This window comes from Erythrolamprus reginae, chromosome Z, assembly GCF_031021105.1.
Source record: "Erythrolamprus reginae isolate rEryReg1 chromosome Z, rEryReg1.hap1, whole genome shotgun sequence".
In the NCBI taxonomy this organism is placed as follows: domain Eukaryota; kingdom Metazoa; phylum Chordata; class Lepidosauria; order Squamata; family Dipsadidae; genus Erythrolamprus; species Erythrolamprus reginae.
Genome location: NC_091963.1, coordinates 56,754,081 through 56,776,700, shown reverse-complemented (window position 1 = coordinate 56,776,700; position 22,620 = coordinate 56,754,081). Strand labels below are relative to the sequence as shown.

Sequence of the window (22,620 nt, the reverse complement as noted above, 5' to 3'; positions counted from 1 at the left end):
CCCACCAGAGATCCTCTGTCAGCGGGTTCAAAGCAGTTTCCATGCTGAAGCCAGGCCTGAATCCTGACTGCTGAGGACCTAGATAATCGGCTTCCTACAAGGGCCATTGGAGCTGAAGTGACACCACTTCTCAAAAACCTTCCCCATGAAGGCAAGGTTGGAGACTGGATGATAGTTATTGAATACAGCTAGGTTCAGGGAAGGCTTCTTGAGGAGCGGGCGCAAAAATGCCTCCTTGGAGGGAGCCAAAAAGGACCCGTCCCTCAAAGAAGCGTTGATAATGTCCTGGCCAAAACCAGCCGGGAGAGACACAGATCCAACAAACACCTGGCAGAGCTCACAGCTCCCATGGCCTTGTCCACCTCATCGGGTGTTACCAGGTCAAATTCCTCCCACACAACAGGACTAAGATGAGCCCCTGTCATCTCGACTGACTCATTATCAGCCGACTCATATCAGATTGGGGGGGTCCAATCCAAATTGCCGGAGAAGGGCAGAGAGGGGCAGCATACAAATCTAATAAATTATTATTATTATTATTATTATTATTATTATTAATAATAATAATAATAATAATTCACCACCAGATTCTGGAGAGAATTTGTCCATGACATTGGCTCCACCCAAAAACTTCCACAATGGAGCAGCTGAGAAAGCTAATGCCTTAGTGGAACAATACCTCAGATGTTATGTGAGTTACCAGCAAACCAATTGGGCTGAACTGCTGCCTTTTGCGGAGGTAGCGTACAACAACTCTGTACATAGCAGTACAGGACAAACTCCTTTCCAGGTCACCAGTGGACAAGATTTTGTTCCCATGCCAGAACTGCCTACAGAACCTCTCTCGTTCATCACGTTGGCGGAGTGGATGGAGAAACTGAAGAGAGGATGGGAGGACACCGAGAAGGCGTGGCAGAGGCAGCGCAAGCCTAAAAAGAAACAAGCAGACAAACATCGATCTCTCCAACCCCCTTTCATAGTGGGAGATAAGGTTTTCCTGTCAACCAAATATAATTGGCTAAAGCTGCCTAGCAAAAAGCTAGATCCTAAATGTCTAGGCCTTTTGCCAATTGTGAAAGTAATCAACCCGGTCACAGTGCAGCTTGCATAGTCTAGAATCCTAGGGAGGATCCACCCTGTATTCCACTGCAGCCTGCTTAAACTGGTAATCGGGTCCAACATTAGGCCATGTACACAGTCGTGTACCCACTATAAAGTGAAAAAGATTTTGGATTCCTGCATTTTCAGGGTAAATTGCAGTACTTCATTCATTGGAAGGGTACCCTCTGTCGGAGACTACCTGGGCTAAGAATTGGGATGTCAAGGCTGATAGGTTAATTAAACAATTCCATGAAAATTACCCGACCAAGCCTAAGTGTCCCCATGGGGGGGGGGGAGAAGGGTATAAAAGCAGTACTAACTCCTATATGTTTTATTTATTGTTTCATGAGGTGGTTCTGTCAAGCCGAAGCCATCATGTGAAATTAGAGACTTTGGCCTGCCACAGTAGCACAGTATTAGGGGAATTGGGAGAGGTAGTTGAATGAGAGCGAAACTTACTATCCACCACAAATTCCTTTCTTAGAGCCCAAGGTCATCTTTTATTTTGCATCAACTGAAGAAAAGAGGAAGTCGGTGGAATCCCTGCATTTGGACTGGCCCTTGTCATGAATTTGTGGGTGTGGGGATATAGAATGAACCTTAACCTGGGTGAGGTACTAGAAAGAAGTTAGTATCAGAATGGGAGTTGTGTGACCAACATGGCTCTGCTAATAAATCTAACCTTGAGTGAGAGATTTGGAGTGGAACCTGATTTATTTCACAGATGCTATTTGGGGCGTTGACAACAAGTCTTCCTTTATTTAATTAAAATACAGTAATAAAAATACATATTGAATGCACTATACTAACCTCCATTCATTCATTCATTCATTCAATTCTCAACGTTCACATTCTTCCCCTTTCCATACATCATAAAAGTCCCATCCGATCAAAACTAAATACAAACCCCAACCAATTTAATTTATATTAAAACCGACCCATTTCACCCACCCCTGTTCGCCCCGCACCACCTCCCAAATAAAAATATGAAATGACAGTTAAATAAAAACTGGGATTTATTCTTAGTAATGAATGGAAGCTGTTGTGAGTGATTCTTGTCAGCCTCAGGAAATGTCTGATTCTGAAGATAAAGAAATGGGTGCCTTAGTTTATCCTGGGTCAGAGAGATTATCAGATGACAAGGGAGATGGCAGCAAAGGAGACAGTGATTTAGAACAGCCTCAGGGGAATGAACATGATACAGAAGTAAGTCCACTGTGTGCTCCATGGTGCTTTAGCACCATGGTGTTTTAGGACCAATTAATATTTAAAGGTTTCAGAGCAGCTTTTAAACTAATCCGTAGGGGCAAGTCGACAGGAGCTGGACAGCTTCCGATTCAAGATAGTACACTGCCAAATATGGAGGGTAGAGGTTATGCACACATTGTTGAGTCAACAGGAAAATTAAATTGTAATAGTCAAGCAGAAGGACATGATAGGCCATCTACAAATTCTACAATCAAATTCTACAGTCAAAATCTTCAGTCAAAGTTGAAAATGCACCAGAAAATTACATATAAATAATGATATTATTGGCATAACAGAAACCTGGTGGACAGATGAAAACCAATGGGACACAAGGATTCCAGGTTACAAACTGTATAGGATGGACAGGAGAGGGAGAAATGGTGGTGGTGTGGCCTGTCGCGCTGTGTATTGCCAGCCTCAGAGACATTACTCTGGGAAAAAAAAGATCAAAACTGATTTACGAGTCCAGAATATCAGGGTTACTCACTAAAAATCCACCTCATACGGTTAGGCTCATGCCGGAGCAATAGTGATTTATGAATCCATAAAGTCAGAATTCCACACTCAAATCTGCACAGCCTTCCCTGCTTGAGTGTCCGAGAGTTCACAGAAGTCTAAACCAAAAAGTAAACACACTGTAACCCTGTTTTTTTCTTCCAAACACCAACGATAAATACCCACGCAAAGGACTCTGACCCTCCCTTTTTTTATCAAGGTTTCAGCAGCATCATTAACTCTTAACAGCTGTGCTCTATCATTTGTTTCTATACTTGCGCAGCTGCTCCCGCCTTTCCAAGATTCTTCTTACATGCAGGTTCAGAATAGGATTATTCATAACACCTCCCCTCAAACCTCCAAAACTATACTTGCAATAAATGCAAACTTATCCAATTATTTGAAGAAAAAAATCAAAAACTTAAAAGAAAAACCTAAAAACCCTGAAACACCAACATCAAAATGAGAAAGACCAACATACTCCCAATAAAGCCAACACCTCAGAGGAGCAAAGCTGAATCAACAACCCCGACCAAATCCAACCCACCTCCTCCCAACCCCACTGCCTACTAGGAACAAATATTCAGTACTCTTGGCACAAGAAAACCAGCAAACGTCTGATAAGGAACCACCAAGAACAACACAACAACACCAAATGCCTCCACAACGAAAGTTAACCCCCCCAACCCAACCAAAAAGAAAAGGAGTGCTTGTAATTAGAGACTCAATCCTCAGAGGAACTGAACTGCCATCTGCAGATCTGACAATCAATCCAGAGAAAGATTGAGATGGAGGCACCCTGGAACTAAAATCTCTGACATAACACAAAACCTTACCAAAATATTAAAGCCCCCTTCTGGTGATCCATGTGGGAACCAACGACACAGGGAAAGACATGAATCAAATAATGAAAGACCACGACCACATGGGCAACACAGTCAAAAAGATAGGTACACAGGTTGTTTTTTCTTCCATTCTACCCACAAGAGGACGACATCCTACCAGAGAACACAAATCCTGCAAATAAACCACTGGCTAAGGGGATGATGTCATCAAAGGAACTTTGGCTTCCTCGACCATGGCCTACAATATCTCCAAGAAGGGCTTCTAGCAAGAGACGGGCTATACCTAACTAGAGCTGGGAAGGTAGGTAATCGACTAGCCCAACTTATCAGGAGGGCTTTAAACTAGTTCCGAGAGGGGCAGGTGACAAAACTAAGAGACTGAACAATGAACAAAATAAGGAAGGGGAACAAGTCAAGCCTACAAACAAATCAGAGGATAAAAAATGTCTACTAGATTTAGACACAAACACCTAAAATACCTGTATACTAATGCACAAAGCCTGGAACAAACAGGATGAACTGGAATTACTAATGAACGAGGGGCAATACGATCTAATTGGAATTACAGAAACCTGGTGGGACGAAACACACAACTGGAACATGCAGATAAAGGGTTACAACCTCTTCAAGGAAAATGGGTCAAACAAGAAAGGAAATGGAGTTGCACTATATGTAAAAGACCACTACACTGCCACAGAGCTATACCCAACCAAAGAAGACAACCCCCTAGAAATCATATGGGTCAACCTAAAAGAAAAGAAGTGCAACACCACAATTGGATTATACTACAGACCACCCAACCAAACAGACACAATGGACAACTTCTTAACAAGCCAACTAACAGAAATATGCAATGTTGTGGTTGGCTCTGCCCCAGCTCCTGCCCCAGGGAATGTGGAAGTGGAGGCAGGGGAAACGTCAACATGTCCTAGGCCTGTTTTGTTGCCGGCAAAGTCAGGGAGTGCAGTTTCCTTGGACGAAGAAGAAGCTGGGGGTGACTTGGAAGAGGGGGCTTGGCACACAGTCCAGGAAGCCAATCACCATTATCTTTGGTCGATTTGGATGACAAAGTGTTAGACCCACGCAGGCACAGACTTATGCATCGAAGAGACCAATTGAGGAAATATTACAGGAGATAAGAGAAGCCACCTGTGTTTGGGTGGGGCTCCAGTAATTAGAGCTGCTGCTATAAATAGCAGCGTGCTAGTTTGGCCATTGTGGAAGATTATCTGATCGCAGTTCTTCAGGATCGTGCCTCGCTGTGTTTGAACTTTGTTTGTGGATTTTTCACGCCTTTGACACCAAAGCAGAGTAAAGTGTGTGTGTGTTTCACTTTGTGGGAAGGAGGAGGGCTGTGACGTTTCTTCACAGCTACTAGCTAAGTACTTAAGGACTGATTAAGGGACTTGTACAGCCGTCAAGGTTGTTTTGGGGAAGAGTGCTCTTTGCAATACAAAAAGGGTGCTGTTTCTTTTGAATTTTGTGATAAAGGACATTGTTTTGAATTTTCAAACGTGTGTGTGTGAAATTTGTACCCATGAATTTTCGGGAGGCTTCTACCAGAGAGCCCGGCAGAACATGCAACAAACACAGAACAACAATAATGGGGGACTTTAACTACCCCAACATCAACTGGAAAACAAACTCAGCACCAAGTGGAAAGTCTGTTAGATTTCTCTCCAGTCTCGCTGATAACTTTCTAACCCAAAAAGTTGAAACAGGAACCAGAGGCACTGCAATACTAGACCTAATACTAACAAACAGGGAACAAACAATAGAGGGAATAGAAGAAGAAGGAACGCTGGGAGAGAGCGACTATGTAATTCTAAAATTCAGCATTGTGCAATCACTAACTGCTATACCCAACACCACTAGAGTCCCAGACTTCAGAAAAACGGACTTGAACAAGCTCAGAGAGAACCTGGAAAAAAACTCTGGAAGAAACTTGTAAAGGGTAAAAAAACACAGGAAGCCTGGGAGACCCTAAAAAACACCATCATAGACACCCAAACAATACAATCCCTATGAAAAAGAAAAACAGGAAAAGTAAAATGAAACCAGCATGGCTAAACAAAGACCTCACAGACAACATAAAAGAAAAAAAAGCCTAATACAAAAAATGGAAAGAAGGACTCAGAACCAAAGCGGAATATCAGCAAACAGCCAAAATCTGCAAACAAAAAATAAAAACAGCAAAGGCCCAACATGAACAATACCTTGCAACGAAAGTGAAAGACAACAAAACGTTTCTTCCAGCACATAAACAACAAGAAGAAAATGAAGGAAACAATCACTACACTAAAAAAACGAAGATGGTAATGAAATCACAGACAACAGAGACAAAGCACAGCTGCTCAACACCTACTTTGCATCAGTCTTCACACAAAATGGAACCACCTAACAACCAACCTGCAAGTCAACTGCAACAAATAGCCTTGGAACCGAACTCAACATAGACAAAAACAGACAAAAACACAATAAGGGACTACTAGTGGGAGCTCAATGCATCCAGTTCTGGTCACCACACTTCAAAAGAGACATTGAAACTCTGGAGAAGGTGCAGAAAAGAGCAATCAAAATTATTAGGGGACTTGAAACCAAGACTTATGGAGAGAGATTGTGGGAACTGGGCATGGATAGCCTAGAGAAAAGGAGGGGCAGAGGAGACATGATAGCAGTATATAGGTATATGAGGGGTTGCCACAGGGAGGAGGGGGTCACTCTATTCTCCAGAGCACCAGAGGGCCGGACTAGGAACAACGGCTGGAAACTGACCAAGGAGAGATTCAACCTAGAAATAAGGAAGAACTTCCTGACGGTCAGAGCGATCAATCGGTGGAACAACCTGCCTGTGGAGGTTGTGAATTCCCCAACTCTGGACACTTTCAAGAGGAGATTGGACTGCCATTTGGCTGGGATGCTATAGGATTCCTGCTCAGGCAGGGGGTTGGACTTGATGACCTACATGGTCCCTTTTAACTCTATCAATCAATCAATCAATCAATCAATCAATCAATCAATCAATCAATGATGTCTTCCCCTTCTGAGTCTGAGGAACCTCTAGCTGGTGGGCTGGCTGAACCCATTCCCCTGTCTGTCTCTTCCTTCTCACTGCCTTCCTCTGCCTGTGATTCTGCCTCGCTGTCTGAGGCAGCCGGCTGCAGCCACACTGGTCTTCTGTAAACAGATGACTCCCACTGATCTACATCAAAATCTCCAGCTGCAGGAGCTGGCCTGAAGCCAACCACAACAAAAGGGAGAATTCTTTTCATTCATATGTTGGTTGTTGGTGAATTTGCATCACAGAGAGCAGATGTATTCTCTCAATGTTAGAGTTCATGAAGGAATATATATACATATATAATGTTCATAGATAGAATATTTAGGATTAGGATAGGATCTAAATGAAGTACAAGGACTGTGTATATATGTTATTACTTGAGAGGAGAAATATAGTTTTGCTGTCAAAATGTTATTTGTGAAAACATAAAAAAGTTCCATCAAGAATAAGAAATAAAACACATATGTTTATATTGGAATCAGTGTATTTATGTACCCAATATGCATGTGTTCCACAATTCTGATATGATAATACTTTGCTAAGTGAAGTGGAAAAGATTACTTAAAAACATAAATCTAATAGAAAGCTAACAATTTTTTTGCAAAAACAGCAGCATTTTTGCCATATATCAGTACCTCCCTGCAGGCTTCTCAGACCCTTTGCCCACCCCATTTTTGCAGAAAAAAAATAGGCAAAAATGATCCGTTTTTTGAAAAAATGGGTGTGCCTTCTAATTACCCCGTCTAGCATGATTGGAGGAGGAATTCTGAAGTCCACTAGTCTTAAAGCTGTCATGTTTGAAGATCCATAAGCTAGGGGTGCAAATGTTTTCAAACTCCCATTTAACTCCCATTCCTGAGGCAGCATGACTAAAGGAGGAATTCTGGGATTGAAGGCCACAAGTCCTAAAGCTGTCAAGTTTGAAGTTTATAAAAAGTGTACATTGTTCCAGAGGGATCAGCAGCTGATTGGCAAACTATCAGAGAGTATAAACAAGGGAGAAGCTGCAGAATGGATTACTGAGTTACATGATGAAGGAGACCCTGAGTTAGATGATATGGCTGAGGTCGTTCAGCTGATGAGGATGAGATTCTTTGGTATTGCAAGCCAAGTGGATGAGGAGAAACAGATTGGCTTGCTGAAACAAGCGGTATGACTCATTTAAGGAACTGGTATGGAAATTAAGACGGGTTGCTGGAAAAATGAGGGACTGGCTGGAGAGGCTTTTGGTCCAAACATTCAGGAATGCCCTTTACCCAGAGTTAAAACAGGTTTGTGAAGTGTGTAGTATCCTTTGGGCAATTCAGGACTGATATGCCACTGCCATCGACCGGGATGATGTAGTTTGTAGTGAGAAACCTCCCTCCCCCAAGCCATGTTTCTCTCAAGCCTACAGGACGGCACACCTTTCCTCAGCAACTGGGGACCCCTCACTACAAATTGAGAGCAATGTTGTGCCCAGCCCCAAAGAAGAAAGCGGCAAAAGCCCCTGAACTGGGATCGTGGGCTTTGCAGACAATGTAACTATTCCCTCCTTGAGATGAAGGAGACAGATTCCCCAACGGAGGAACCTAGCCTTAGATGGCACGAGAGGGGCAGCAGAGAAGATGACCCTACGGTGAGTGAAGCCATCTTCCCATTTATCCTTAAGGCAAGAATTAAAGTAATAAACAAGGGTGAAGAAGGGGTCAGGGATGCTCTGATCAATAACAGTTGCTCAAAATGCCTAATCAGCAAAACAGTAGTGGAGAAATTAAAAATACAAACAAGACCTTTAGTCAAACCCCTCCAATTTCAACAAGTGAATGAACCCCTTGTAGGCGAGGCTCCAGCCACCTCCTGATGGAGTTAGTGGAATTGCAAATGGGCTGACACCATAAATTCCTTTGTTTCATAGTTGCCCCTAAAATGTCAGAAGCAGTCATATTGGGCCTGGCCTGGTTGGATAAATGGACCTCCACCATTAGATGGGAGGATGGATCCTGAAAGCTAAACCTTTACATTAGAGTCATCCCTCCCTCTGAACTTGCTGAGGGAAAGCAACTCCCTAAAGAGGGAGCAGAGGCCCCTAGATGGAATCTGAACAAGGAGATTCAACCTGGAAATAAGGAAGAACTTTCTGACTGTAAGAGCGATCAACTAGTGAAACAACCAGCCAACAGAGATTGTGAACGCCCTATCACTTGACACATTCAAAAGGAAATTGGACTGCCATCTGGCTGGGGTGGTGTAGGGTTTCCTGCTTGAGCAGGGATTTGGACTTGATGACTTGCAAGGTCCCTTTCAACTCAATCAATCAATCAATCAATCAATAATCAAACAAACAAACAAACACACTCTGTCCATAGCTAACCCCCTTCCGGACCACCAGTGACCAAGACTTTGTCCCTATGCCTGAACTGCCTACAGAACCTCCTTCGTCTATTACCCTGACGGAATAGAAGGAGAAGCTCAAGAAAGAGTGGGAGGATACAAAAAAAGCACTTGTTAAAGCAGCAGAATCCTACAAAAAACAAGCAGACAAACACCAATCATTCCAACCCCCATTAAGAAAGGGGGGATTAGGTTTTCTTATCAACCAAATACATTTGATTGAGAATGCCTAGCAAAAAGCTAGCACCAAAATTTTTGGGCCCTTTCCCAATAGGAAAGGTGATAAACTCAGTTTACCCAGAATCCTAGGGAAAATCAACCCTGTATTCCATTGCAGCTTGCTGAAACCTGTAATCAGGTCCAATATTAGGCATCACACACAACATCCCCCTCCTCTGTGATAATACAGGGGGAAACACACTATGAAGTGAAAAATATTTTGAACTCCTGTATATTCAGAGGCCAGTTGCAATATTTAATTCATTGGAAGGGATACCCTTTCTCTGAGGTCTTCCTGGGTTAAAAGTTGAAATCCTGATAGATTATTTAAGCAATTCCACAAAAAATACCCAAATACTGTAACCCAAAGGGCCGCCTGGGGTGGGGGGGAGGGGGGGTTGGAAAGGATATTAACCACCTGTGTTTCGTTCTCTCCTTTTGCAGGACACACTTTTTTTCTTGAAAAAAAGGGGCCGTCTGTCAGGCAAAGGCATTGTTTGAGTTACACCTTGGTCTATCACAATTAGAGTAGTACTGGTGGAATTGGGAGGGGTGGTTGCATGAGGGGGAAAGATACTAGCCACAACAAGTTCCTTTCTTGAAGATCCAAGGCCATATTTTGTTCAGCACCAGTGGAAGTATGATGGAGGTCCGTGGATTTAGAGACAACCAGACTGGTCCATGTGATGAGCTTATGGATGAGGGATAAATCTTAACCTGGGTGGGGAAGTGTAGGAAAATTAGTACTGGTTTGACTACAGTTCGTAACCAGCATGACTCTGACAATAAATTGGAACTTGGAAGAAAGCCAAGATTTGGACTCTGATTTATTTCTTTGATGTTATTTGGAACACTGACAGCATGAATATCAGTCTACTCATAAACATTTTACCTGACATTGGTTAAGGTAGGGTGATTTTTCAGTGCCTCTGCAAAAGCTTTTGCTCCTTCATCCCCAATCTTGTTACCCCACATTCTGTCAAAGACAAAAAGACCACTAAGAATCTCCATAGACAGAATCACAATACTTGAGAATTCAGGAAGTCGAAGTCCTCATACACGGAAAGTACTTAAGATGGCTTAGTATTATATGTGAATTAGGTCAATTGTGCCTTTTTCAATAATCAACAGATAAGATATAGGCAGTCCTTGATTTACAACCATTCACTTGGTTGTAATAATAACAGCTTGAATTAATGGCAATCTCTGATAAAGTCAGTTACAACTTAAATTTGAATTTATCTGTCATCTCATCCCTGCAGTCATGTCATCATAATTTGGGTACTTAGCAAATTGGTTTACAATCTATTGCAGTATCCTGTGATCATGTTTGGGGTTTTTTGCTGGTTTTTGAGAAAAACTTGCTTAACTGGATTTGCACTAGTCATTGGTCTTGAATTATAACTACTGTACATGATTCTTATGATGGTTATAAGAATGGCAGTAAAATCAGGTCCAGTCACAAGATGACTCACCTTATGATGGCAATGGCTTATAAGGGAAACTCTGGACCCAAATTGTGGTCATAAATCAAGGAATATCTATGCATGTGGTTTAACATTATGAATAAAAATTTGCAAATAGATAGGAAACTAACAATGGGATTAAAAATGAGGGTTAGCCTAAAGCTAGACTTCTTAGCAATATAATTGTTTAAATGTAATTACAGATTGCCTTTGTTTAACAACCACTTGTTCAGTGATGGATCAAACTTAAGATGACGCAGAATGAATAGACCTCACACAGTGACCATGACTGTGCATCACTGCAGTGACCTACAGTCATGATCATTACTTGTGAGTTTCCCTGCCAGTTTCTTGCAAGCAAAATCAATGGGGAAGTAGGAAGTCATGATCATGTGAGGTCCTCCTTTAGTGACCCATGTGGTCCTTGCTTAACAGCAACAAGTGGACTTCTGGAAGTGTTGCCACTAGGCATCAATGTCACATAGGTTTTTTGGTTTATGGCAGTTTCTGACTAGCCTCATTAAACGAGGACTTTGTACTGATTTCTGTCCAAAATATTTTTTTAATCTGCCATACTTACCCAATTTCATACATAGTTTTACTTTTCTTGATGGCAGAAGCAAGACTTTTACCTCCCTCGGTTGTTATGTTGTTTGCTCCTATCCTGCAAAGAAATTATTTTCCTGAAAATTAAATCAATAAACATTTTTGTTTCAATGCTGTTTTGGATACTTAACATTGTTTTGGGAAAAATGACCTTTTCACCATAGCTCAGTTAGCCTTATACTTCATTCCCACACCATCATATAATTTGATATTCTCAGTTCCAAACATTATCCTGCCTTTATTAACTGTGTTCTGGCTTCCTGTTCCATGGTGGCATTCTGATTTCAGATATGTAAGTGTTTTAAACCATCTAGCTTTGTTGCTTCTCTTCTTTCTAAATGACATCAGCTTGCAAATATTTGTCAAAATTTAAAAAAAATTATCTTTGCTGTGACTGGCAGATGGAGAAGACATGCCTAAACCAGTTTAGGCTGTTTTTTTCTACTTTACAGCTATGATTAATCATTTGCCACACTGTAAGTCATGGGTGTCAAACTTGAGGGATCAAGTTGCCGTCATGTGACATTTTGTGATGTTTTTCTTTTTGCGGAGCTGGGGTGGACGTGGTCTATGTGTGCATCCGGACTACAGACCACCAGTTTGACACCCCTGCTCTAAGTGATAGTTAAATTTTTAAAAGTGGAAACTTCCAATATTCTTCTGAAAAGAAGCCAGCAAATTAGTCTGCTCTGATATAATTCAACCAAGATTTAGCATTGAATCTAAACACAACTACTTGCCTTTTACAAATACAATATGTTTTAGTTCATACTGTGTACTCTTTCTGTGCTTTTATGAATTTTTAAAAGTAGAATGGTTACAGTAATTTTGATCAATAGGTAGACCTCAGTGAACTAATTCTGAACTTGTCATATGACTTGTTTCTTTTTAAATATTAATGAAAGCTGTATTGTTGCAACTATATTACTGCTTTGTTCTAACAAATACCGGTATTAGTTCATAAATTTTACTATTCATAAAACGTAGTACAATACTATACAATTGGCTTTCTTAAATTTCCCTTAGGGACATTTTTAAAAATACATCAACATTTTGGAATGAAAAGTAAATAAATACATCATCTGATCCATTGTTTTTTAAGGGGATGTGGGTGGAAAATCTTCCTGGAATTATGATTAATAAACCATTTGGAACCCAAATACCAATAATTTTGACCGTGGATATGCTGGTAGAAGCCCATGAAGGAATAACAAAGGCTGCTTTATCAACTGATTAAAGATTTTTAAGTGAGCTTATCATCTACTTTTAATTGATTCATTAAAACTAAACAGTGCAAAAACCATATGCAAGTTGAATCTTGGAAATTTTTGTTGTGAGAATGTGTAAATTAATTTGTAATCTAATCACCATGAAGTCTGGGTAGGTTAGTCTGGGTAGGTTAGTATGAGGAATCCAGAGCATTATACCATGGTCTTTCAAAACTGAAGGATGCCAATGCAATTACATAATCTAAGAAATTGCTCATCCTTCTAAAACAAGGCAATTAAAATATTGAATAAGGTCTTTCATTCTTTGCACTAATGTGCTTATATGGAAAAATTTTCTAAAGCTGATGAATCCTAACCAAAACTACAATCTTAAAATAATTTTGGGAAACATTCATAAGGGAAGAATATTCTTAAATTCAAATACAGGTGGTCAATGACACAACACTATAATGCAGCTTGTTCATTATGGTCACAAGTTGTGGTCATTAAGGGAGCTGCCCAGGTGATTGCCTGACTTACTGACCAGAATCTCTGCTCTCGTCATCACAGTCATTCAGTAAGCAGGCATGTTGTTAAGTAGAGCAGAGGTCCCCAACCGCCGGTCCGCGGACCGGGACCGGGCCGTTGGGGTTTTCCAGCCGGTCCGCGGCGGCGCTGCCCTCCCGGCAGAGGACATTATGCAGGACAGGGTGGGGCGTCAGGCAGGGCGGGGAGAATCAGGAGGCTCCTTTGGCGGCTGGGGGCTGCCTGGCTTTGTGATTTTGGCTGGGGGGGAGTTAGGAAGGTCCTACTTCTCCCCCCCCAGCCAAAAACTCAAAGCCTATCTGCTGGATACGGGCGATGAGCGGGACGAGCGGCGCCGAAGCCGGTGGCTGTGGCAGCTGCTGCAAGAGGCTTCCGCGCCGCTCTGTCCCACTCATCGCCCGTATCCAGCAGATAGGCTTTGAGTTTTTGGCTGGGGGGGGGGAGAAGTAGGACCTTCCTAAGTCCCCCCCCAGCCAAAAACTCAAAGCCTATCTGCTGGATACGGGCGATGAGTGGGACAGAGCGGCGCGGAAGCCTCTTGCAGCAGCTGCCACAGCCACCGGCTTCGGCGCCGCTCATCCCGCTCATTCCCCGTGTCTGGCAGAAGCTGCTGCCCGAGTGCTCTTGGCCGGCGGGATTCAAAGTGCTGGGGTGGGGGGTGTCCTGACAGCCCCCCCACCCCAGTGCTTCGCCTCCCGCTGGGACACCCCCCACCCCAGCACTTTGAATCCCGCCGGCCAAGAGCACTCGGGCAGCAGCTTCTGCCAGACACGGACAATGAGCGGGACGAGCAGCGCCGAAGCCGGTGGCTGTAGCAGCTGCTGCAAGAGGCTTCCACACCGCTCTGTCCCACTCATCGCCCGTATCCAGCAGATAGGCTTTGAATTTTTGGCTGGGGGGTGGAGAAGTAGGACCTTCCTAACTCCCCCCCCCCAGCCAAAATCACAAAGCCAGGCAGCCCCCAGCCGCCAAAGGAGCCTCCTGATTCTCCCCGCCCTGTGGAGAAGTGTGGAGGGCTGCATCACTAAGCTCCACCCCTCCATAACCCCACCCCCATATGACCAAAGCCCCCCCCCCCCACCGGGCCGTGGAAAATTGGTCTAGCTTAAAGCCGGTCCCTTGTGCAAAAAAGGTTGGGGACCTCTGAAGTAGAGGATAAGGTTCCTTAAAATTGGGAAGACCCTGCGAGGTCTAGTGCAAGTACAGGCTTATATTTCAGCACCTCTCTAGTTCACAGGTGACCAGGGCATCTCCCATTATGATGGACCCTTGCTCTGTTTCCTGCCATACTGGGTCTCCATAGGCTTCAGGTATCATACCCTCCTCCCTAACCTTCCTGTCACAGATTGGTCATTTATCATATTTTTCGGAATATAAGATGCACCAAAATATAAGATGTACCTTAGTTTTGGGGGAGGAAAACAAGCAAACAGCAAACATTTTATTTATTTTTATTTATTTAATTGGATTTGAATGCCATCCCTCTCCAAGGACTTGGGGCGGCTCATAGCACATGCAAGAAACAAAACAATAATATGAATCCAATTAATTAATTAATAATTAATACTACATTAAAACAACCATTTAATTTAATTAAAAAAGGAAAACCTATCAAGGAGACTGGTACCTTTTTTCATATGTGATGGATCTGACCTCAAATCAGAAAACTATGGAAGGCTAACATCAGAAGGGCTTTAAACTAACACCGTATGGGGTGGGCAATCATATTCCAGAACCTAGCGCCAATCAGGGCTCCTCAGCAAGCAGGGTCAACAACAAACTAAAAAGGGAAGGGAAGGGAAGGGAAGGGAGACACACACAAACACCAACCAGAACTCACCCAGGGCCCTCCCCAAAACAGGCACAAATAACTCAAATGCCTCTATACCAATGCACAAAGCCTAGGGAACAAACAGGGTAAACTAGAAATTCTAATCCACAAAGGCAAATACGACATAGTTGGAATCACCGAAACTTGGTGGGATGATACACACAACTGGAATATACACATTAAAGGATACAAACTATTAAAAAAAAACAAATCACACAAAAAAAGAGGTGGAGTTGCACTGTACATAAAAGACCACTACAACGTCACTGAGATACAAACTACAAAAGAAGAAAACCTTCTAGAAAGCTTATGGGTCAACATCAAAGAAGAAAAAAGTGCAACACAACAATTGGTGTGTACTACAGACCACCAAACCAAACAGAAATAATGGACAGCCTTTTCAACAACCAACTGACACATATGCAAGAAAAACAACACAGTAATAATGGGAGACTTTAACTACCCGGACATAAATTGGAAAAATAATTCCGCACCAAGCGAAAAATCAAACAAATTTCTGGCATGCTTTGCAGACAATTTCATAGTCCAAAAAGTAGAGGAAGGAACTAGAGGGGCAGCCACACTGGACCTAATTCTCACAAACAGAGAAGAAGTGATTGTTGGGGTTGAAACAGATGGAGTGCTGGGTAAAAGTGACCACAACATTCTCAAATTCAATATAATATCAACACAGTCTACTGGACCCAACAACATCAAAATCCCAGATTTTAACAAAGCAGACTTCAATAAACTTAGAGAAAACTTGAGAGTGATCCCTTGGACAACAGTCCTAAAAGGCAAAACCAGGCAAGAAGCTTGGGAAATCTTAAAAACCATGATCACAAAAGCCCAAAACAATGCTATCCCAATGAAAAGGAAACACCCAAAATCCAAAAAGAAACCAGCTTGGCTACACAAGGACCTAACAAACAAACTGCATGAAAAAAGACAGATACAAAAAATGGAAAGAAGGACACATAACCAAGGCAGATTACCAACAAGCAGCCAGAATCTGCAAAGAAAAAATCAGGACAGTAAAAGCCCAGTATGAACTAAGCCTAGCAACAAAGGTCCAAGACAATAAAAAAAGCTTCTTCCAACACATAAACACCCCTCAAAAAAATCAAGGAAGCAGTCGGTCCACTAGAAAGAGGAGGTGGCACAGAAGTAATGGACAATAAAAAGAAAGCAGAACTGCTCAACACCTTTTTTGCATCTGTTTTCACGCACAAAGAAACAACAAAAGAACGATCTTGTATCACAGCTGCAGAAATCAAAATTGGAACAAAACACTACTTTAATAGAAATACAGTAAGAGACCACCTATTGGAACTGAATGAGTACAAATCACCAGGACCAGATGGACTGCACCCCAGAGTCCTAAAGGAGCTTGCCGATGTCATCACTGAGCCTCTGTACAACATCTTTCAAAAATCCTGGACCACAGGAGACCTACCAGATGATTGGAAACGAGCCGACATGGTCCCTATTTACAAAAAAGGCAAAAAACCAGACCCAGGAAACTACAGACCTATCAGTCTAACGTCTATTCCTTGGTCTTTTTTTGTTTTTCGGTGCCCCCTTCCCTCTCCTTTTCCTTTTTGGGAACCTCCCTGCTCAATAGGGAAAACACATCCACATATTCTCCCCTCCTCATTCTCTCTTTTACTGTGGGGTGGAGATGAAACCCCAACATTGTGGGGGAATAATCCCAGGATAATGGAGTCGCCTGTTTCCCTCCCCGTGGGGGTGTTTGGTTGTGCAGCGCTCTGTATTCCCATGACAGGGGTTGGAATTGGCGTACCACCGCCCTGTGTGCCCGCTGGACTTAGTACCCTGGTAGGGGTGCCAGCAGGCTGTGACCCTGTGCCCTGGCTACCAGCCCAGACCCTATTGCATATTGCCTCAATTTCAGTGCTTGGTGTGATGCTGCTGGACTCACCCCTGGGCTGTGTGTTTCGGGTCTGCTCCTCTAGCTGGCTCCCTGGGTGCCTGACTGTTGACCCCGCAGGTTCAGCTATCCCACTAGTCCCAGCTGATGTGTCTGCTATGTAGTGGGTTGAGTGTCTGGTTCCTCCTCCAGCTGTATGGTTAGCCCCCGGATCTCATCCAGGTCTCCATCGCGTCCATGCGGTCTAACAACTTAGAAAGTATATTATTTGATAGACCGCCTTCATTATCCATCCCATTATTATTTCCAACTGCCTTTCTGGCCACACTGGCCTCCCTGGCCTTTTGAGATGGTACTGCCTTTCGCTTAGGGCGAGATGTGGCCTGAGGGTCCACACACTTATCCTTACGTGGGGCCATTATTACTAATATTACCAAAGGACGCTACTATGCGATATATATAGTTTACCGTTATGAATGTCCTTTCTTATGAATGTATAACAATAATTACTATAGATATATAATATTAATATATACGTGTATATACGATGTGTATATGTATGACTTCCAAAATAGGTGTGCTATTTTGTTGATCGCCATTTCAAAAAATCACCAAAATGCAACTCCTACTTGACTTGATGCACAAAGCTGACTGCTAATTATGTGGGTGAAAGGCAAGATCCTATTACCCTGGGCGCACTAAACCAATGTGATTTACAGAAAAATGAACAAACTGTAAATGATGAAAATGGCCCAGAGCTAGCAATTTAGCAGATAGCTAATCTATCTGGAGTCTGTAGATAATCTGGAGTCTGTAGATCTGGAGGCTAAACCATATGATGAATGATGGCGGGAACTAGGTATGTTTAATCTAATGAGGAGAAAGACTATGAGTGATACGATAACAATCTTTCAATACTTTAGGGGCTTCACATAGAAAGGGAGGATGGAAAATCATTAAAGAGAAGGTCAACCTAGAACTAAAGAAAAATTTCTGACAGTGAGAACCAGTGAAATGGCTGGCTTCCAGAAATTGTGTGTACTCCATCACGGGAGATTTTCAAAAAGAGATTAGACAACAATTTGTATAGAATGGTTTAAGATCTCCTGCCGTGGATAGGAGTTTGGACTAGAAGACCTCCAAACTCCCTTCCAACCTTATTAACCTATATTTTATCTAACCTACTATCTGTCAGACAATCTATTCTTACATATAAACTCCATTATGTTTGTATTCTATCTAGATGACTGCAGCAGATCATTTTTCATTTACAGTGGTACCTCTACTTAATAACTTAATTTGTTCCATGACCAGGTTCTTAAGTAGAAAAGTTTGTAAGTAGAAGCAATTTTTCCCATAGGAAACAATGTAAAAGCAAATAATGTGTGCAAACCCATTAGGAAAGAAATAAAAGCTTGGAATTTGGGTGGGAGGAGGAGGAGGAAGAAGAGGAGGAGGACAGTCGCTGCCAAAGGAGGAAGGTGAGGTGAGGTGAATAAAAAAATCCAAAACTTTAAGGCTTAAAAAAAAAAGAGGGATTCTGAGGTGGTAAGGAGGAGCACATGCCTCCCATACACCCAGCGTGAGGCTGCCTTCCTTACACTGCACCAGAGAGAGAAACACAGGGGGAATGGCAGGAAACTGGCTGGGCCTTCGTGCCGCTCTCAAGTTTCCTGGGAAATTTTTCTGGGCTTGGGTTCTTAAGTAAAAAATGGTTCTTAAGAAGAGGCAAAAAAAATCTTGAACACCCGGTTCTTATCTAGAAAAGTTCTTAAGTAGAGGCATTCTTAAGTAGAAGTATCACTGTATTTACAATTGCTAATTAAAAGAGAGAAAAATGACAATACTGCATCTCATTTATTTTGGCCATGTCTTGTGGGAGAATTCACTGGAGAAAGCAATTATTTTGGAAGAGTTAGTAGTAAAAAGAAACCAGGCTTCCAAAGAACACAATGGTTTGACACCATCAAAGCTCATACTAGCTAGAGCAGTGGTCCCCAATCTTTTTTTGGCCATGCCCCACCTAAGCACGTTGAGAACCACTGAGCTAGAGCATAAAATTCACAGAAGCAGAACATTGGAAGGTGTACAGAAACCCGGTCCATCAATTACCAAGAGTCAGACATCATTGAATGTATAACATCATATTCTTCATCATCATCAATTAAAAGAATTTAACATTTATTTTTAAAGTCAGATGGGGCAGGCAATTGGAGGATACCAAGGCTAATATTCATGGGCATACTGGTATTCATGAAAAGCTCACTAGGTTAACTCAGAAGTATTTTTTACTATATAAGCACTCCAAGTTCAAACGAGCTTATTCTTCTCCCATCCTATCATGGTAGCTCTGGTAGAATAATGCAAAGGAGATTCTCCATGGAAGGGGCTCTGCATACCTGCAAAGCTCAGAGATACTCAACCTTCATATCCAGCAGGATTATATGGAAAAATCTTTGGGTGGTTGAGGAGGAAGAGTCCATTTTTGAAGGCTTTAATCACTTGAGAATTAGGATGGTATAGGGATGGGAGAGATACTTACTTAACATAGATGAGGCTTGGACATTCCTCAATGAGTTTTGCCACGTACTTTGCTCCAATATCCGTAATCTGGTTGTTATATAAGCTTTGGAAGGAATAATAGCAGTTAGGGTATTAACAAATTAAGTTAATTACATCAAGTATATTTTTTTTTAAAGTACAAATACAATTCCCTATTAATAATGTAATTGGGAAAGCTTTGTATAAGAATCAATAAAAATTAAAGAAGCAGTGCCATATAGTTTCAGACCTCCTAAAATTTGTTATGATATGCTGCTCATTCAGTAGTTTTTGATGCATATACTGCTTTTGATTGACCTTAGAAAAGCCATTAAATTCTTTTAAGTGGACAAGTATAAGTTTGCACTATTAAAACAGAAATTAACAGATAGATGTCAGGCTGAAGCCATTGTTTGGAGTTAGAGACTTTGGCCTGCCACAATTAAAATAGTATCATGGGAATTGGGAGGGGTGGTTTTCATTCAGAAGGTGGAAGTTCCCGGCCAGTGTTTCGCAGCCATTCGGACCAGACCATTTCGGATGCCTGACTTTAAGTCAGAGCACTGAAATTCCAGAGTGACTGTTGAAAACCCCTGCGTTTTCCTACACTACTTTGGGCAGGGGTCCCCAGGGAAGCAGAGGCACCACTTCATTTCACACTGCAGCTAGTGAAATCCCTAGAAGTGCCGCTTCTGAACTGAAGACCACCTGGGTGACCCTTCACTTTGAGCCCAGATCAACCCCAAGACCAGCTTTAGAGAGCATGACAGATTTAGAGAGCGCCCAACGTGAAAACACCAGGACTGGTGTAAGTCCCAGGGATGGGATGGGCACAGTGTCAATGATCGCCCAGCCTCCCCACTATTCATGGAACTATGCAGCCTCCTTTCTCTGCAACGAGCACAGGATCCTATGCCCCATTTTCCACACAGCCGCCTTACCCCTCCACTGGAATGGGACTGAGGAGGAGCCCTACCCCTCAATGCGAGGTCCCACTAGGGTTCCTCCCCTCTTTGCGTCACCTATGCCTGCAGCCGCCTCCTTTGAAAGGTTTTTATTTTTCTCTCTCTATGTAACAACATACAAAAATAATATACCTTCTATTCTTATTACAATAAAATAGCCTCGGATTTATTTATTTTATTTATTTATTAGATTTGTATGCTGCCCCTCTCCATAGAATATATATGTCTTATATATTCCAGATACAAATTTTTAAATCTCAACAATTCAATTTTGGTATCAAATCATACCCCATACTCCATTCTTTCTAATTTGTCATCCAGATAGGTCAAAATTATCCTCTAATTAAATTCACCATTGATATCCCTTTAAATATTAATAAATACATCTTTAAAAAGTAAAAAATCTAAGCCATAATGCCTCCTTCCCTCATTCTACATTTTCCACAAAAGACTAAATATCCCATATGAAACACTATTTTATCTAATAATAAGTATTTTAAAAAAGGAAATCTAAACAAATACAACCTTATATGTTTACTTATTGTAATCCCATTATTTATATTTCATTAACTCTAACCATTAAATGGCTTATGACCTGATTATCTTCGGGACTGTCTCTTGCCTCAGATATCCCAATGACCAGTTAGGGCCCACAGAGTTGGCCTTCTCCAGGTCCCAGCAGCCAAGCAATGATGGCTGGTAGGCCCTAGGAGAAGGGTCTTTTCTGTGGTTGCCCCCGCCCTCTGGAATCAACTGCCCCTGGAGATCTGCATGGTTTCTACTCTCCTGGCCTTTCGGAAGAATTTGAAAATACATTTGTGCTGACAGACCTGGGGCTGTTGAATTGGTCATCTTGCTCCAGCCCCTGCCATTCGCTGAATGATTATTATGATAAGATTGATGTATGAGATGTGTTGGTTGAGTAAATTGTTTTAAGTTTTTTATATGGTTTGGGTTGTTTTATAGTAATTCTGAAATTGGAATAATAATAATAATAATAATAATAATAATAATAATAATAATAATAGGAAATTTCTCCTAGCAAATTAAACCAATCTACTTCATTTATCTGAATATATTTCATCATCTTTTAAGACTTTTAATCTTAATCTTAAACATATTTATAAACCATTCTTAACAAACTAAATAAAGAGAATCCAAACTTATATAATCACATTACTTAGTCCCATTTAAACAAAGTATCTTCGCCAAAGTCCAGGCGTGAGGCCAAATTGATAAGAGAATGCCTCCCCCACTAGTGCTTCCAGCCAACAGTCCTTCGCAAGAAGTTAACCCCAGAAATGACTAGTAAGTAATCCAGGTTTGTCAGACAGAATTGAGGCTGTTTCTCTGTCAAATGTTTGAACATTGACTGCTTGCAAAGAGCATTCTCAAAACCCTCCCCTTAAATACTCTCGGGGAGTGCTGATTATGCACACCTGCGCTTATCTCTGCGGAGGAAAGAGCTTCATCCAACTGGCGGAGGCTCAATGTCCTAAACCCTGACATCACTTCCCTCCTCTCTTTCCTACAGTGGTCTCCCAAAGTCACAAAGGAAAAAGGAAAAAAACAACAACAGCCGGGCAGCAACCTGGAGGCTTCTTCCCCTCAGTCTTTGCTCGAGATTGGAATAGAGCAGAGCAGAATAAAATAGAATAGAATAGAGTTAAGAAGGACCGTTGTACCTACCTGAACGGTCTTCTCGCTGCACTGGAAGGAGAGTCCAACATGGGTAGTTAACCAATCTTATTGGTAGAGACTGAGTTAATTATTTACATATTAATTAGGTACCGCCCCCTTGTATCCCCCATGAGCTCAGTTTTAAAAACGAAGACAATGTAAGAGGATAACCAATTTTTATTGTCAACAATCCAACAAACCAAGTCCTCCCAACACCGGCGTCCCTGAACTTCAACAGTGCCGGGTGGGTTTGGACTCTCCTTCCAGTGCAGCGAGAAGACCGTTCAGGTAGGTACAACGGTCCTTCTCCACTGCAGCTGGAAGGAGAGTCCAACATGGGATATGCCAAAGATTAAGGCCCATGGGAGGGAGAAGGTCTTGTCAGGGACGTCGTGGAGGCACAAACTCGTTGCAAAACACGCCTTCCAAACGCTGCGTCCGCTGAGGCAAATGAATCCAACTTATAATGTTTAACAAAGGTGGTAGGGGCCGCCCATGTTGCGGCCTTGCAGATATCTTCTATGGATGCTTGCGTGGCCCAGGC

General features: G+C 42.2%; 1 protein-coding gene across 13 annotated transcripts in view; it reads right to left on the bottom strand.

The window, feature by feature from the left end:
- The window catches only part of NOD1 (nucleotide binding oligomerization domain containing 1), a 217,983-nt gene that overhangs the window by 81,177 nt on the left and 114,186 nt on the right, over positions 1–22,620 (bottom strand). For all 13 annotated transcript variants that reach the window (XR_011556771.1, XM_070726925.1, XM_070726919.1 and 10 more), the window contains 3 exons: positions 19,433–19,516; positions 11,389–11,472; positions 10,235–10,318 (listed from right to left, as the gene is read on the bottom strand). Coding sequence is in view for 12 of the 13 variants with exons in the window: in XM_070726925.1 (XP_070583026.1) it covers positions 10,235–10,318; positions 11,389–11,472; positions 19,433–19,516 (252 nt within the window). In the remaining variant the exon portion in view is untranslated. The remainder of the gene's footprint in view (positions 1–10,234; positions 10,319–11,388; positions 11,473–19,432; positions 19,517–22,620) is intronic.